A 13,608-nucleotide genomic window follows, 5' to 3' on the forward strand; every position below is an offset into this window, starting at 1 on the left:
AATAAAATGTTATGATTAATCATTTTTGTTATGGGGTCAATTATGCCTTCAGTTTGTGCAGTCCTTCTTAGCTGCTCGTTATTCTCAAAGAGAGGGATATTTGTTGTATAGCCAATTCTTAGTCTGACTGCTGCGCTTGAGTTTGCCCAGGTATATTGCAAAACATCTTTTCATGCTTTGGAAGGGAATAGCCGACGCCAATCCTTTGAAACATCACTATCGTGATTCTCAGCCCTGTCACTAGGCTGATTCGTGATTCTCAGCCCTGTCACCACCTTTATTCCTCTGACAAAAGATAGACATGCTAGCTAATGACAATAATTCTCTGTGCTACCACCTGAAACATCCATGAGACAACGTGGCTGAGGTACCGTCCTTTAGTGGATCAACTTCCGTCGGTGAAAGAGACACACTTTTAAGCTCCTCCAGAGTTCTTTTTTAGGGGTGGCAGACCTGCGGGGCAGGCAGAATTACAATGGGCAATCGAAGGGGGAATAAGTTTAGATACATGAGTATGTCAGGTCAAGAACCTGCTTCTGCAACATGGCCCAAAATTTGCCATGATTGAAGGAAAATCCGAGTGACAGAGGGTGGCCCAACATGGGAACAGCCCAACAGTAGGAGACACCGTGAATGTCAGAGATAGATGTTCTGTCCATAAATCGAGAATAATCACAGAGAGGAAACTGAACGAAACTCACTGCGATTGGCTAAAAGCTCATAAAATGCCAACGAACGTCAATCATGTTCAATTTAATTCTTCAATGTAACATCCAAAAGGCAACCCATAGTTACTTATGTTATTGATTTCTCTCATAGTAAAGTGACTTCTCCATATGCCTGGACAGATAATTAGCATTTAATGTACCTTGGGATTTGGGGCTGTATTGATCTGAATAAAAGACATCCAGTAAATGTTTCTTTTATGGGAATGGGGGAAAGGAGAATCAGATTGTGTCTTGTGCACTTAAAACAGTTTTCCTTGGTGTAGATATGCCAGAGAAGATAAATCTTGGTCTATGGCTACAGCTAAGGCATCTGCGCTGCAACCAACAGCTAACTGGGGTCTGCTGGAATCAGACACACAAGAAGAAGTTATGCTCTGTGTGTACAGCCATGTCCATAAATGTTGGTGTTCAGAAGAATATGCATCGGCAATTCGGCGCCAATTACAATAATCTGCTCTGCCAATGTCCTTCCACAATGGGCCACCGACATTCCATGCGAGACGAAATGTCAGGCCTGCTCAAGCTTCTGCAATCGTGTCCCCAACTCGCGTATGCCAGCTCACAGAGGGAAGACGCAACACAGCACGCGAGCAACAGCAAAGATTATTCCTTGTCCTCTAGTAACTAATGTTCACCCTCCATAAAAGATTCAGGATGAAATTCACTCATGTGCACAGGTCCAATGCACCATGTACGCCCGTAGATAGCACCCATCCATGCAGTGTTCTGGAAATGAGTTAAAACACTTAAAGAGTTAAAACAGCAGAGGATTGGCGCTAGGGATGTGAAGTAGCGATTCATTTTCTAGTTAATTTCCATTGTCTACTCGATAAGCACTTCTGTATTCTGCCTTTGAAATGTACAAGAGCCCCAGCAGGGGCTCTTGTACATTTCAAAGTTGGAACACTGCGTGGAACCCAGGGCCAGCGGGAAGTCCCACCGAGTCAGGGCTCCACGTGAACGCTTCCACTTTGAAATGCACAAGAGCTCCCACTGGCTCTTTCAAAGCTGGCACACCACATGGAGCCCGGGATCAGCTGGGGATTCAGCTGACCCCAGGCTCCACACGACTTTTCAAAGCAGCAGCACTGCCTGGAACTTGGGATCAGTTGGGGACTCCCGAGCTAACCCCTGGCTCTGTGCGGCGCTGCTGCTTTTAAGTGCCCTCCTTCCCAAGAGGTCTGCTGCAATCCAATGCAGATTCCACCTCTGTGTTTATCACGCCAACTGCACCATACAGCTGCACATCCCTCCAACATATTTTGTTGTTGTTGTTTGCAAAGCACCACAACACACGGTACAGGACAATCGCGACTCTGGCAATTTATTTGATCACATCACAAAACATGAGCATTGTTACTTTTGATTTTTCTAACTGGCGTGATCCCCACATAATGGAATAAAATTTCTATTATTGAAAACCAGGAGGTCAAGACAGAGGAAAAGAACCAGCTCGATATATAAATTTGTGCCTCGCACATTTTCCTCTCTAATATCTTGTACAGAAAGCTGAGTTGCTGTAACTTTTTTCCAACTTCAGTAGTGCAGGAGCCTTAAAGTGCACATAAAAAGAGACAGGAATGGCTCACTGACAAACCTGTAGTTACTAATCTCAGCGGATGGAACCAGGAAGCTGAGATTTTTAACCAAAAGCTAGTGCAGGTTGTGTTTGTACAGACCGCTGCCATGTGGGTAGATCTATAGGTACAAATCGGGATCTTTTGTTAAAGTTTGTGGTTGTACAAACAGTGTCGAAGTTACATTGTAGACTTGCAATTCCAAATTCACATAGAAAAACGCTGTAGGGCAGATGCTGTTCATTTGTGTTTCAGGTTGGGATATCACAGATGAAGTGACCAATTTCCAAAAATACACGCATGACAGTTTCTACCCCGGCCTGTTGTATTTTCAGTTCTACACGCTGGCAGAGCCCATGACACGGATGCATGAGCAAAATTATTTTAGTGCCGTCAAACTAAGTACTCTGCAACTACACTAGACCTGGAAGGTCAGGTTAAGGTACACAACTCCAGCTATGTAAAATACATAGCTGGAGTCAGCTTACCTTAAGCCGAGCTTGGCACGGTCTTCACAGAGGAAGGCCAACCTTGTGACTACCAGTAGCAGCGCCGGATGGAGCTGCCCTCAGCGTTCAATTTACACATCTTAACTAGATCCACTAAACTGAACGCCAGAAGAGCAATCTCTGGCGTGGCAAGGGAAGACGTGGCCTACGAGGGCCAATTCGCTGTTCAGGGCCTTGTACCACGCTCAGCATCAACATACCTAAGTACTGCGATTCTCTGCTCCTCACGTTGATACTGGTTCTCTATATTTTACTTTTCCCTCTGAATTTTACGATGAAAAAATACAGCTTTTTCGTTCCTACTTCATAATCAGCACAAACCACAGATATACAAACTCTATTTACAAGGGTAGTTGTATTAACATTAGACTCTGGATGGCTTTCCTGCCACACTCCAACCCTGCATGTATACGGTATTGTATAGATCCATACCACACCCAAAGCTATACACACTACTGGGGAGAGTGCACCTGTGTATTTGCATATACACTTCTCTATCTCTGGAAGCTCCTACAATCAGACGTTAGGCACCTGTGAGTATGTGCGAGCTACACTTTAAAAATACAGTACTTCAATTACAAGCGAGTGAAGGGAGGTGCCTTTCTGCTCTCGGGCACCCAGGGGGCTGAGCGGAACGGATGGGATGGAAGAACATGACGTTTAAATAAACGGCATCCAACGCCAAGGCAAAGCAGGTGTGTCGTGGGACCGTCAGTGGCTCTGACACAAAGGGGCGTGATGACAGCCGATACGTTGTGGGCGTTATCCCCCGAGTGACAGCTCCTAGGAGGGAGGGAAAGTTGTGCTATTCCAAAAGATAGACCCAGGCAGGTGGGAGATACTTTCACTAGACAAGAAGGACTCTGCTTTCCCCACCCCGCAGGACCCTCGCCTGGCGATCCAAGTTGGGGGATGGGAAGCACCAAATTTGCACACCCACCCCTGACAGTCCGGCGAGCCCGTGTGAGAAGCTGCAGCTCCTGGCGCTAGGGCCTCAGTTTCCCCTCCTTCACTAATCTCTCGTTGAGCTGACAGAGCTGCTTCAGGAAGCCATCGTTGGGGCCAATCTCCCGCTTCTGCCGCACGGCGCTCAGCGCCGACTTGACATCCATGTTCTGGCGCAGCATCAGGTACGCAATGACCAGCGTGGGGGAGCGGCTGTAGCCTTCGCGGCAGTGCACAAACACCCGGCCTGCACGGGGAGAACACACCGCAAACAACAGGTTACAAATGAGACTACGGGGGGGACTCACGTTTGGGGGCGGGACGAATGAATGTGGGTCCACCAGCAGCCCGGCCACTGAGTTTTGAATGGTCTCAGCTAGACATCCGATACCGAGTCTCTGGTAGCAGCCACACCAGCCTGCAAAGCGGGGGTGTGAACGGTTAACCGGTACGCCATACGCAGGGGCTGTTCCAGCCTCTCTGTGCTGCGGGGGCTGCAAGCAGAGGGTGCACCGGCCGGGCTGGAGCAGCCCTGGCCTCCGGCGGGGGGCTACTCCAGCCTGCCCACTCCCCCTTTAATTGGTTAACCCGTTAAACATGAGGTTAAACTAATTAAAGGAGATGTTACATCCCGACTGCAAAGCAATTGTACATCGTCCACCTTCCTACTGAAAGCAGAAAATACCGTATTTGTCGCCAAAGAGAGAGGAATGGGACTCCTTTCAATCATTCGGTCTGGAATCAGGTTAGCAGCCTGCAGGACTTAGTCCTGGGGGAATTCTGCAATTGCTCCCAATGCAGCAGTTGCAGTGTCTCCCCAGGACTAAGGACTTCCTAACTCTGGGGTGGGCAATCATTTTTGCAGGGGACCACTTCAAGAATTTTGGTTGTGGTCGCAGGCCGGCTCCGCCCCCAGAAAAGGCGGGGCCTCAGGCGGAAGGGGCGGTTCCCTCTCGGCACCACGCCCCTCTGGAAGGGGGAGGAGACTTCATGCATGCCCCCACTCCCAGGCCAATTGGGCTCTGGGGGTGGGAGAGTGCATGAAGTCTCTCACCCCCCCACCCCTCTCCGGCTAGGCACTAATCCCTTTCAGTACTCCTTCCTAGGCAGTCTCTTCCCATTCCGTACGTGTGAAATGGATTTTTCCTTCCTAAGTGGAGCACTCTGTATTTGTCCTTATTAAACGTCATCCTATTGACCTCAGACCATTTCTCTAGTTTGTCCAGATCACTTTGAATTTTGACCCTTTCCTCCAAAGCACTTGCATCCCCTCTCAGCTTGGTATCATCTGCAAACCCAATAAGCATCCTTCTCCATGCCATCGCCTACATCTAAGTCATCATACCAGGGCTTCCACTGGAAAATGTTTAAAATAATTTGGTGTGGCACATCTCAGAATCAGATAAGCCATCTGAAGTGAGAGTTCCCAGAGCTAAAAACCTGGCTTGGGGACTGATTTTTTGTTTGTTTGTTTTTTAACCAAGCAGCAATCTGGTTTATTCAAACCTGAGACAGCTTTTATCAACTGTTTGGATTGTCTGACCAGTGATAGTGTTTGCAACCAGGATGGGAAAATGTCACCCTTTCTCTCTCTTCCACAGACATATTTAATCTGAGGCGCTGTTACACCAATTCCCAGTTATCATTTCTTGTTCAGGAACACGGGTGCTACTTCAACACCTTCTGCAGAGTCTTTTGGATTACTTGGCACTCAACTTGCCTTACACCTTCAAAGCACTGAACAAACATTAATTAACTAGCCAATTAGCCCGTCATAAAATGGGATTTTCAGGTCTCTTCTCTAAGTCCTGTTCCCTTTCTATCTTGGTCTTCTCTCCTGAGCCTCCGGTCTCTCGCTCTGTCTCTCTCTCTCTCTCCCCTCGTCCGACTGCCTCCCCCCTCTCTCAGAGCTCTCCTCCATCTCCTGCCTCTCTCTCCATCTCTCTTTCTCTTCTCCCCCTCCTGCCTCTCATTCTCTCTTCTCCTCCTCCTCCTGCAGAGGAGCGTGGAGTCTAAACAGCAGTTTGCGCCGCTTGCTCCCACACAGCAGCCCGGCTGAGCGGCTGCCTATGAGCTCCAGCTGCCTCCCTGCACTGTTTCCCTTCACCGTTTCCCTTCACCCCAGCACTGATCCTGCAGCCTCCCAGTTCTCCTCCACCTCCACGTCCCCCTTGTTCCCCCACCCTCTCCCCGGCCAGGGTCTGTTCACGGCCAGGGGGCGGGGCCTGGAGCTGCTGTCACACCGCATGTCACTGCCCCTCCCCCTTCGCCTCCCGCCATGGCGCTTGGCTGACTTTTGTGCCGCTCAGCTGGGCCGCTGCGGGGGAGCAAGCAGCCATTTGGGGGCTGCGCTCCCCATGCAGCATCCCCGCAACAGCGCCCCCCCAGAGGCAGCACGTAACACTACAGCATTACAGAGTCACAGACACTGGGCTACTATATATATGATGCTCTTGCACTTTCACTCACATGGAGAACTGTCACATTCAGCTCTGGAGAAGATTAACCCTGCCCTTGGGACAGGCTTTGGGTGTGGCGCAGTGGGGGGGCTGTGTGCTCTGTAACCCGGGGCCCCCCTGCGTTGTGAGGTGCGATTCCCACTGACTCACCCACATGTTGTGATGTAGTGTCAGTCCCTTGCTGGTTGCTGTGCTTGGGTTGTGGGCTGTGAATGACCCCTACAGGCCTTTGCCTGTGAGCACTGCCCAGTATGGGGGCTGCCTAAGTCACGTGGACAAAGACTCAACCGGTCAGCCGAGTTGAGGCAGCGAGGGAACTAGGGAAGTGAGTGTTGGGGGGAAGGGTCAGTCTTGGGCTGGAATCGTGAAGGAACCAATCTAAGGAGGGGGGCTGGAATCGAGGAGGCCAGGGACCCCATCTCAAGGGGGCTGAGGTATTCTGGCCCAGACTCCTGTAGACACATCACGTCTATGCGGTGGTGGATCCTGGAGAAGCAATAAACCCCCTCTATTCTACCGGCTGGCGGAGTCTGTTCTTGCTGCTACCGGGGTGCGGTGTTGGGGGAACCCCTACACGTCCTCACATTGGGGCGTTGGTAAAGTCTGTAATCTTCTCCTGAGGGTCCCAATTCATGTCTTTCTAGAGGCTGTCTCAATTGGTGTGATTTACACCTTCCTTCTGTACCACCTGTACTTCTGTGTTACAGAATCTCAGAAGCAAAATGCAGGACAATGTAGCACTTTAAAGACTAACAAGATGGTTTATTAGATGATGAGCTTTCGTGGGCCAGACCCACTTCCTCAGATCAAATAGTGATCTCAGACCGTGTAATTTGCACCCAGTTCTATATGTCGACTCCCACTTTAACCCAAAAGTAAAAGAGTACATTGATGCGCAGGGGGTTCTAACGGCATGTACAGTCAAGATCCGCGGTGGGCAACCAAGGCGACTCTGTGGACCGCATGAGGGGCCTTCCTTCATTTCAGTGGGCCACGAGATCATTGTAACCAAGATGGTCTCCCAGATGGGGGTAGTTTTACTAACTGTGGTTGCATCCCTAGAATTTGTAGGCTGTGCCAATCAGGGCCGGCTCTACGGAGCGTGGGGCCCGATTCCGGGGGCGGGGCCGCACAGCCTTCTGCATCCAACCATAGAAGCACATTGGTTGGGTTGTGGGCTGTGAATGACCCCTACAGGCCTTTGCCTGTGAGCACTGCCCAGTATGGGGGCTGCCTAAGTCACATGGACAAAGACTCAACCGGTCAGCCATAGAAGCGCACTATGGATGCAGAAGGAGCACACGGCTCTCACGGTCAGTGTTGTGAGCAATCAGCATGCCCCTCCCTTCACATGCCCTTGCTTTATGAATGTCTCTTTAGTAATACCGGTGTGGGGGGGGACGACTCGGTGGCTAGAAACCAGTGGAACCTGACAACCTTGTGAGTGGGAATCAGTAAACAGAATGTCTTGTGGGCCACACATAGAACCCTCGGGCCGTAGGTTGCCCGCCCACTGGTCAAGATGGCCACTCACTCTCCTCCTCCTTAGTTACAAACCTGTCTTCCTTGCATGGTTCACCTAGGAGTAGACTGGGTCATTTTGTTGGTTTGTTATTACTGTTAAAATGGGGCTGAGAATCTGAATGCAAAAGCACGCCGAACCTTCAAGTCCCCAAGATTTCTGCCTCTCGTGTATCCTCCTCAGGCTCCTGTGCTATGGTTTCCACCTCAGCTACACGTGAAGGCATCCCCAGAGGAGAAAGGAGCCGTGAGGAGTCACTTGTGCAAAAATATCAGTGATTCCCCGGACACGCACAAAACCTGTTGCCTTTGAGCTGCAGTTTTTGGTCTTGAATTCCACTGTCCTGCTTTCTGAGCATTCAGGCTGCATCTAAAGATGACTGAGCGCACATCGGACGATCCATGAATCCAGCCTGTTTTGGGTGACTGGGCTGCAGAGAGCAAATGCTGTTCAATATAGGAAAGTATTAATGCATCTGTGAGAAAGGAACCGTCTGGGAAAATCCTAGCATGACTCCTCATTTCTAGCTGCGGGTCAGGGAACAGAATTTGCAGGGGGAAAGAGAGTAAGTGAAAAGCATTGAACATGGCAGAATGAGGGTGTGGGGTATTTTTTCCCCCAAAACAAACACTAAAGTCAGCAAAATGCACTGGAACCTCTTTAATCGGACACACCCTGGGAAACAGGTTTTGATGGAGAGCATAGGGGGATGGGTGTGGGGTGCTTACTTGGAGGCCTGCCGCTCCCAGGCTCTGCCCCCTGCCACTATGGGAATGACGGGGAAAAGCCTCCGGCCAAGCACGCCACTTTGTTGCTGTTCTCCCAGCTCTGCAGAGGGGAGAAAAGCAGCACACAGAGTCACTTTCTCCTCCCATACCACTGGTACTCCCGAAGTTGAGTAATTCCTCATTTAACACTATGGATATGTTTCAGAAAATGATCGTGTTAAGTGAAAACGTGTTATGTGGGGTCAGTTTTCCCATTGAAAATAATGGAAAAGGTGGGGGTTGTGTTTCAAGCGGTGGTGTCTGTTGGGACCAGGACATAAGGTTGGGGGAGAAAGGGGACTGGGTTACAGCAGGGAGGGGAGGTGTTTGGCTCTGGGAAAGGGAAGGAGAGGAGAGGGGAGGGGGATTGGGTTGGGAGTATGCCCGTGACGGGTCTGCCGGGACCTGCACTGCGTCCAGCGAGGGGAGGTCACTGGGGAACGGCGCGGTGAGCAGTGAACCCTCCGCCGCTTTGCAGGGAGGCGGGGGAAGCCCCGCGCAGCCGCCGGCGACGGGCCGGCTGGGGAAATCGTGTTATTCCAGGCACAGTCATGTAATTCAAAAACGGTTCCCTAAAAAAAATCGTGCTATTGCGAAAATGTGTTAAGCGGGCACGTGTTAAATGAGAGATTACTGTATTCCACATAGGCAGCTGCCACATGGATGTTAAGTGACCATGAACGGGAGAGCAGATGCTTTGTATGATTTGCATGGAAGAGGAGCAGCCGCAAAAACAGTCTCTAACGAGGGTGTCCATATATTGAATGTGTTTATAAACCGCTGGTGCGCAGGTACAATCCTACAGTGCATGGTCCAAGAACGGCTTGGGAAAACATGTTTGAAACCCAAATTCCTGAGGGCAAGGGGGGGGTAAGGATGACCGCTGATGTGCCGGGCTGGGGGTATTATCTTATTTCCTGAATTCTTTGCTTCTGGAAAGAACAGAGGGGGTTTAAAAAAAAAAAAAGGATATTCCCTCTGAGCCCTGTGCAAATAGGGCCGTTGACCAAGGAAACAGAGGCTCAGAATGGACGGGGGGGGTGAAAATGTACAGATCGCAATTTAATTGATTTTAGTTGCCTTTGTGTGAAGCCTTGCCTAATATCAGGAGACCAGAGAATTCCCTCACAGTCATTTACATCAGGGGTGGCTGTCTTCCTGGGGGGGGGGTCGCAGCGCCAGGCTGGCCGCCATTTTGTTTTCCCAGCATGGCGTGCGACGTATGCACAGTGGGGGTAAGGGGAGTGGCATAGGAGCGGACCGGCGCTTGAAATTAAAGGGGGTGCAACAAAATGTTCAGCCAGTGTGGGGTTGTTTTTTTTTTGCTCAACCAAACTCCCTGGGAGTCGCAAATTAAAAAAGGTTGAGCACCACTGATTTACATCATGTAGAATATACACCCATTATCCCTGCTACCAAGAGGAAGAAAGAAATAGGTAAGCCCTGGTCTACAGTAAGGCGTTCTTTCGAAATAACCCCCCTTAGGTCAAATTTATAAGCGAAGCGTCCACATGACCACGCCCGTTATTTCAGATTAACGGGCTGGTTATTTTGAAATCTGTACTCCTGCTTTTCTCGAGGAATGATACTAATTTCGAAATACGGGTTGGACACCTCCCTAGACTGGCACCCTCGGAACCTGACACATCCCGGATGAGAGATTTTGCAGGACCAAGGGAGGTCATTTCTGGACCCCTTGCTGCTGCCCCCTTCCCTACCTGGCCTGCTGGCCTCCCGGCCGGCTCCTGACCTTCTAGTGGCCCACTGCTCTGCTAACCCGGTAGGTTGCCATTGCTGCCCTGGCTCTGGGACCCGCACAACAGCCGTGTGTGCCGTGCCGGGGTTCCTGGTCCCACCGGGCAGCCACGGATCCCACCAAGCAGCCACACACGTGTCTCCCAACCCCGTTGGGCAGACCTGCTGCCATGCGCTGGACGGCTCCACAGTCAACTTGCTGCAGGCAGCCCACTGCCTTGCCAGCCCTGCAGGGATCCTTGCCACTGGCCCTCCACCGGGACTCTCTGGTCCTGCCACATCCATACCATGGATCCAGCATAACTGGCTGGATAACCGAACTCAGAGAGTAGTTATTAATGGTTCACAATCCTACTGGAAAGGCATAACAAGTGGGGTTCCGCAGGGGTCTGTTTTGGGACCAGCTCTGTTCAATATCTTCATCAATGATTTAGATATTGGTATAGAAAGTACGCTTATTAAGTCTGCAGATGATACCAACCTGGGAGGGGTTGTGACTAATCTGGAGGAGAGGGTCATAATTCAAAATGACCTGGACAAATTGGAGAAATGGTCTGAGGTAAATAGGATAAAGTTTAATAAAGACAAATGCAAAGTGCTCCACTTAGGAAGGAACAATCAGTTTCACACATACAGAATGGGAAGCGACTGTCTGGGAAGGAGTACGGCAGAAAGAGATCTAGGGGTTATAGTAGACCACAAGTTAAATATGAGTCAGCAGTGTGATGCTGTTGCAAAGAAAGCAAACATGATTCTGGGATGCATTAACAGGTGTGTTGTGAGCAAGACACAAGAAGTCATTCTTCCACTCTACTCTGCGCTGGTTAGGCCTCAATTGGAGTATTGTGTCCAGTTCTGGGCACCGCATTTCAAGAAAGATGTGGAGAAATTGGAGAGGGTCCAGAGAAGAGCAACAAGAATGATTAAAGGTCTAGAGAACATGAGCTATGAGGGAAGGCTGAAGGAATTAGGTTTGTTTAGTTTAGAAAAGAGAAGACTGAGGGAGGACATGAGAGCAGTTTTCAGGTATCTAAAAGGGTGTCATAAGGAGGAGGGAGAAAACCTGTTCATCTTGGCCTCTGGGGATAGAACAAGAAGCAATGGGCTTAAACTGCAGCAAGGGAGGTTTATGTTGGACATTAGGAAAAAGTTCCTAACTGTCAGGGTAGTCAAACACTGGAATAAATTGTCCAAGGAGGTTGTGGAATCTCCATCTGTGGAGACATTTAAGAGTAGGTTAGATAAATGTCTATCAGGGATGGTCTAGACAGTATTTGGTCCTGCCATGAGGGCAGGGGACTGGACACGATGACCTCTCGAGGTCCCTTCCAGTCCTAGTATTCTATGATTCTATGATTTGCCGGACCAGAGAATCCCCGTTAAGAGAGTTTCCACCTGTCATTATTTCGAAATAGCAGTAGAGTGGACATAGGCACCCCGGTGCCACTATTTTGAAATAACTACTCCCCAGAGACATTCGAAGTAATTACTCCCCAGAGTGCATCCCGGGGCGCTAAGTCAAGGCAGCGCGTTTAAATTAACAGAGCCTGCCTCAGACTAATTTTGAGGCTTCCCGTAGTTGGGACACGCTATTTCGATTTTGTAAAATCGGGAATTAAGTCGAATTTCGTTATTTCAAAATAGTTTCCTAGTGTAGACATGCCCTAAGTGAGCTTCTTACCACTGAGCGAATGAGGTTTAGTCACTCACAAAGAGTAGGGACCATGTATTTAAAGACAAATCCTTTAAAAAAAAAAAAAAAGGATTTCCCTTTGAGCCTTGTGCAAATAGGGCTGTTTACCAAGGAAACAGAGGCTCAGAATGGACTGTCTGGGGACAGAGGGGAACGTACAGATCGCAATTTAACTGATTTTAGTTGCCTTTGTGTGAAACCTTGCCTAATGTCAGAAGACCAGAGAATTCCCTCAGTCATTTACATCAGGGGTGGCTGTCCTCCTGGGGGGGGGGGGGTCGCAATGCTGGGCTGGCTGCCATTTTGTTTTCCCAGCTTGGTGTGCGCGTATGCACAGTGGGGGCAAGAGGAGTGGCAGGGGAGCAGACCACGCTCGAAATTAAAGGGGCCAGCATGGGGTGTGGTTTTTTGTTTTTTTTCCGCTGGGGGTCGCAAATTAAAAAAGTTTGAGCATCACTGATTTACATCATGTAAAAAATAATACACCCATTACCCCGCTGCCTAGAGGAAGAAAGAAATAGAAGGATTTAGGCATTTAGATGGCTAGTGGGATTTTCAAAAATACATAGGAGCCCAATGCCCGATGCTGGGGTAATCGATTATTTTTTATCCAGATTTCTAGGACCAGATATATCCAATGTCCAGACTCCGGAAACAATACAAAAATAATAACCATGATAGTAAGTAAATAAAAAAAATCGGTGGCCCATTCCAAAGCATCAGCTGCTCCAAACTGGGCCCACAATCTGCCCTATGCTAAGAAATTACCCATCCTTCCACGTGTTATTTGCATTTAATCTGTAGCTCCAAAATTAGCTTGTGGTTTGCACATTGCATTTGCAATGTCCATCCTGACTTTGGTTTATGGTTTTACTGTTTTGAATCATGCTGGGATTCTGCATTACTGTACTTCCCAGATTTTCCACTCTGATCCACTAATACGTCCAGAAAATACTAACGCCTTTCTTCCTCGCACAGCATTTCCAGTATTATGTTCCTTTACTCTTTCATTGCCAAGATGCCCCAGTGGTTTTACTCTTCCCCAATAAACCCCACAGCTGCGGCCGTTTTCCATTATTTCATACATGGGGAGGGGGCAGTTAGCTGAAAAGCAAATTCTTCACTGTTTATTCACCTGCCCTAAACACATCACCAAGAAACCTAAGTCCTGATCTCAGGGCCAGGGTTTCTGTTCCACTGGAAAACCGAGGAAAGAAAAATAGGAATATGTCAAACAACAGAACAAATTGCCAGTAAATTAATTGACTGGCTAGAAAACAAGGCAGAGAGAAACTCTTGGAGATGTCTTACCATCCTTCTGGGACAGCGCGCTGTCAATAAAATCAGCTGCCTCCTCAAAATAGCGGCTGAGGTTAAATTCTTGGGTGTCGTTCGCTTTAATGCCGTGGTAGGTGATGCCGGTGCCTTCGTAGAACTCTGCATTGGTGTTCACATGCATGAAGGATTTTCCTTCAGCTGCATTCAGGATATGGGTTATGCCCAGGCGCTGTAACCTCATGATATTCTTGGCTATGAATCTGGAAAGCAAAAATGTATCAAGAAGACAACAGGGGCTTAGCAAATCGCATCCTCCAAGGCCAAATACTCAGCATTTTCCGGTGCCCTCAGAATCTATAAATTGGATTCTACCAA

At 49.1% G+C, this 13,608-nt stretch overlaps 1 protein-coding gene across 2 annotated transcripts in view; it reads right to left on the reverse strand.

Moving 5' to 3' along the window:
• DUSP3 (dual specificity phosphatase 3) overlaps positions 1 to 13,608 on the reverse strand; it is a 51,253-nt gene that overhangs the window by 14,001 nt on the left and 23,644 nt on the right. Inside the window, exons 2-3 of one of the 2 annotated variants that reach the window (XM_014574902.3) lie at positions 13,267 to 13,493; positions 3,755 to 4,006 (exon numbers count right to left, since the gene is read on the reverse strand). In XM_014574902.3, coding sequence (XP_014430388.1) covers positions 3,801 to 4,006; positions 13,267 to 13,493 — 433 coding nt within the window. In that variant the 3' untranslated portion in view covers positions 3,755 to 3,800. Of the gene's footprint in view, positions 1 to 2,026; positions 4,007 to 13,266; positions 13,494 to 13,608 lie in introns of those variants that run through there. The other variant, XM_006125712.4, reaches the window with a different exon arrangement.

Source organism: Pelodiscus sinensis, chromosome 29 (assembly GCF_052426305.1).
Source record: "Pelodiscus sinensis isolate ZL-2025 chromosome 29, ASM5242630v1, whole genome shotgun sequence".
NCBI classification, from domain to species: Eukaryota; Metazoa; Chordata; order Testudines; family Trionychidae; genus Pelodiscus; species Pelodiscus sinensis.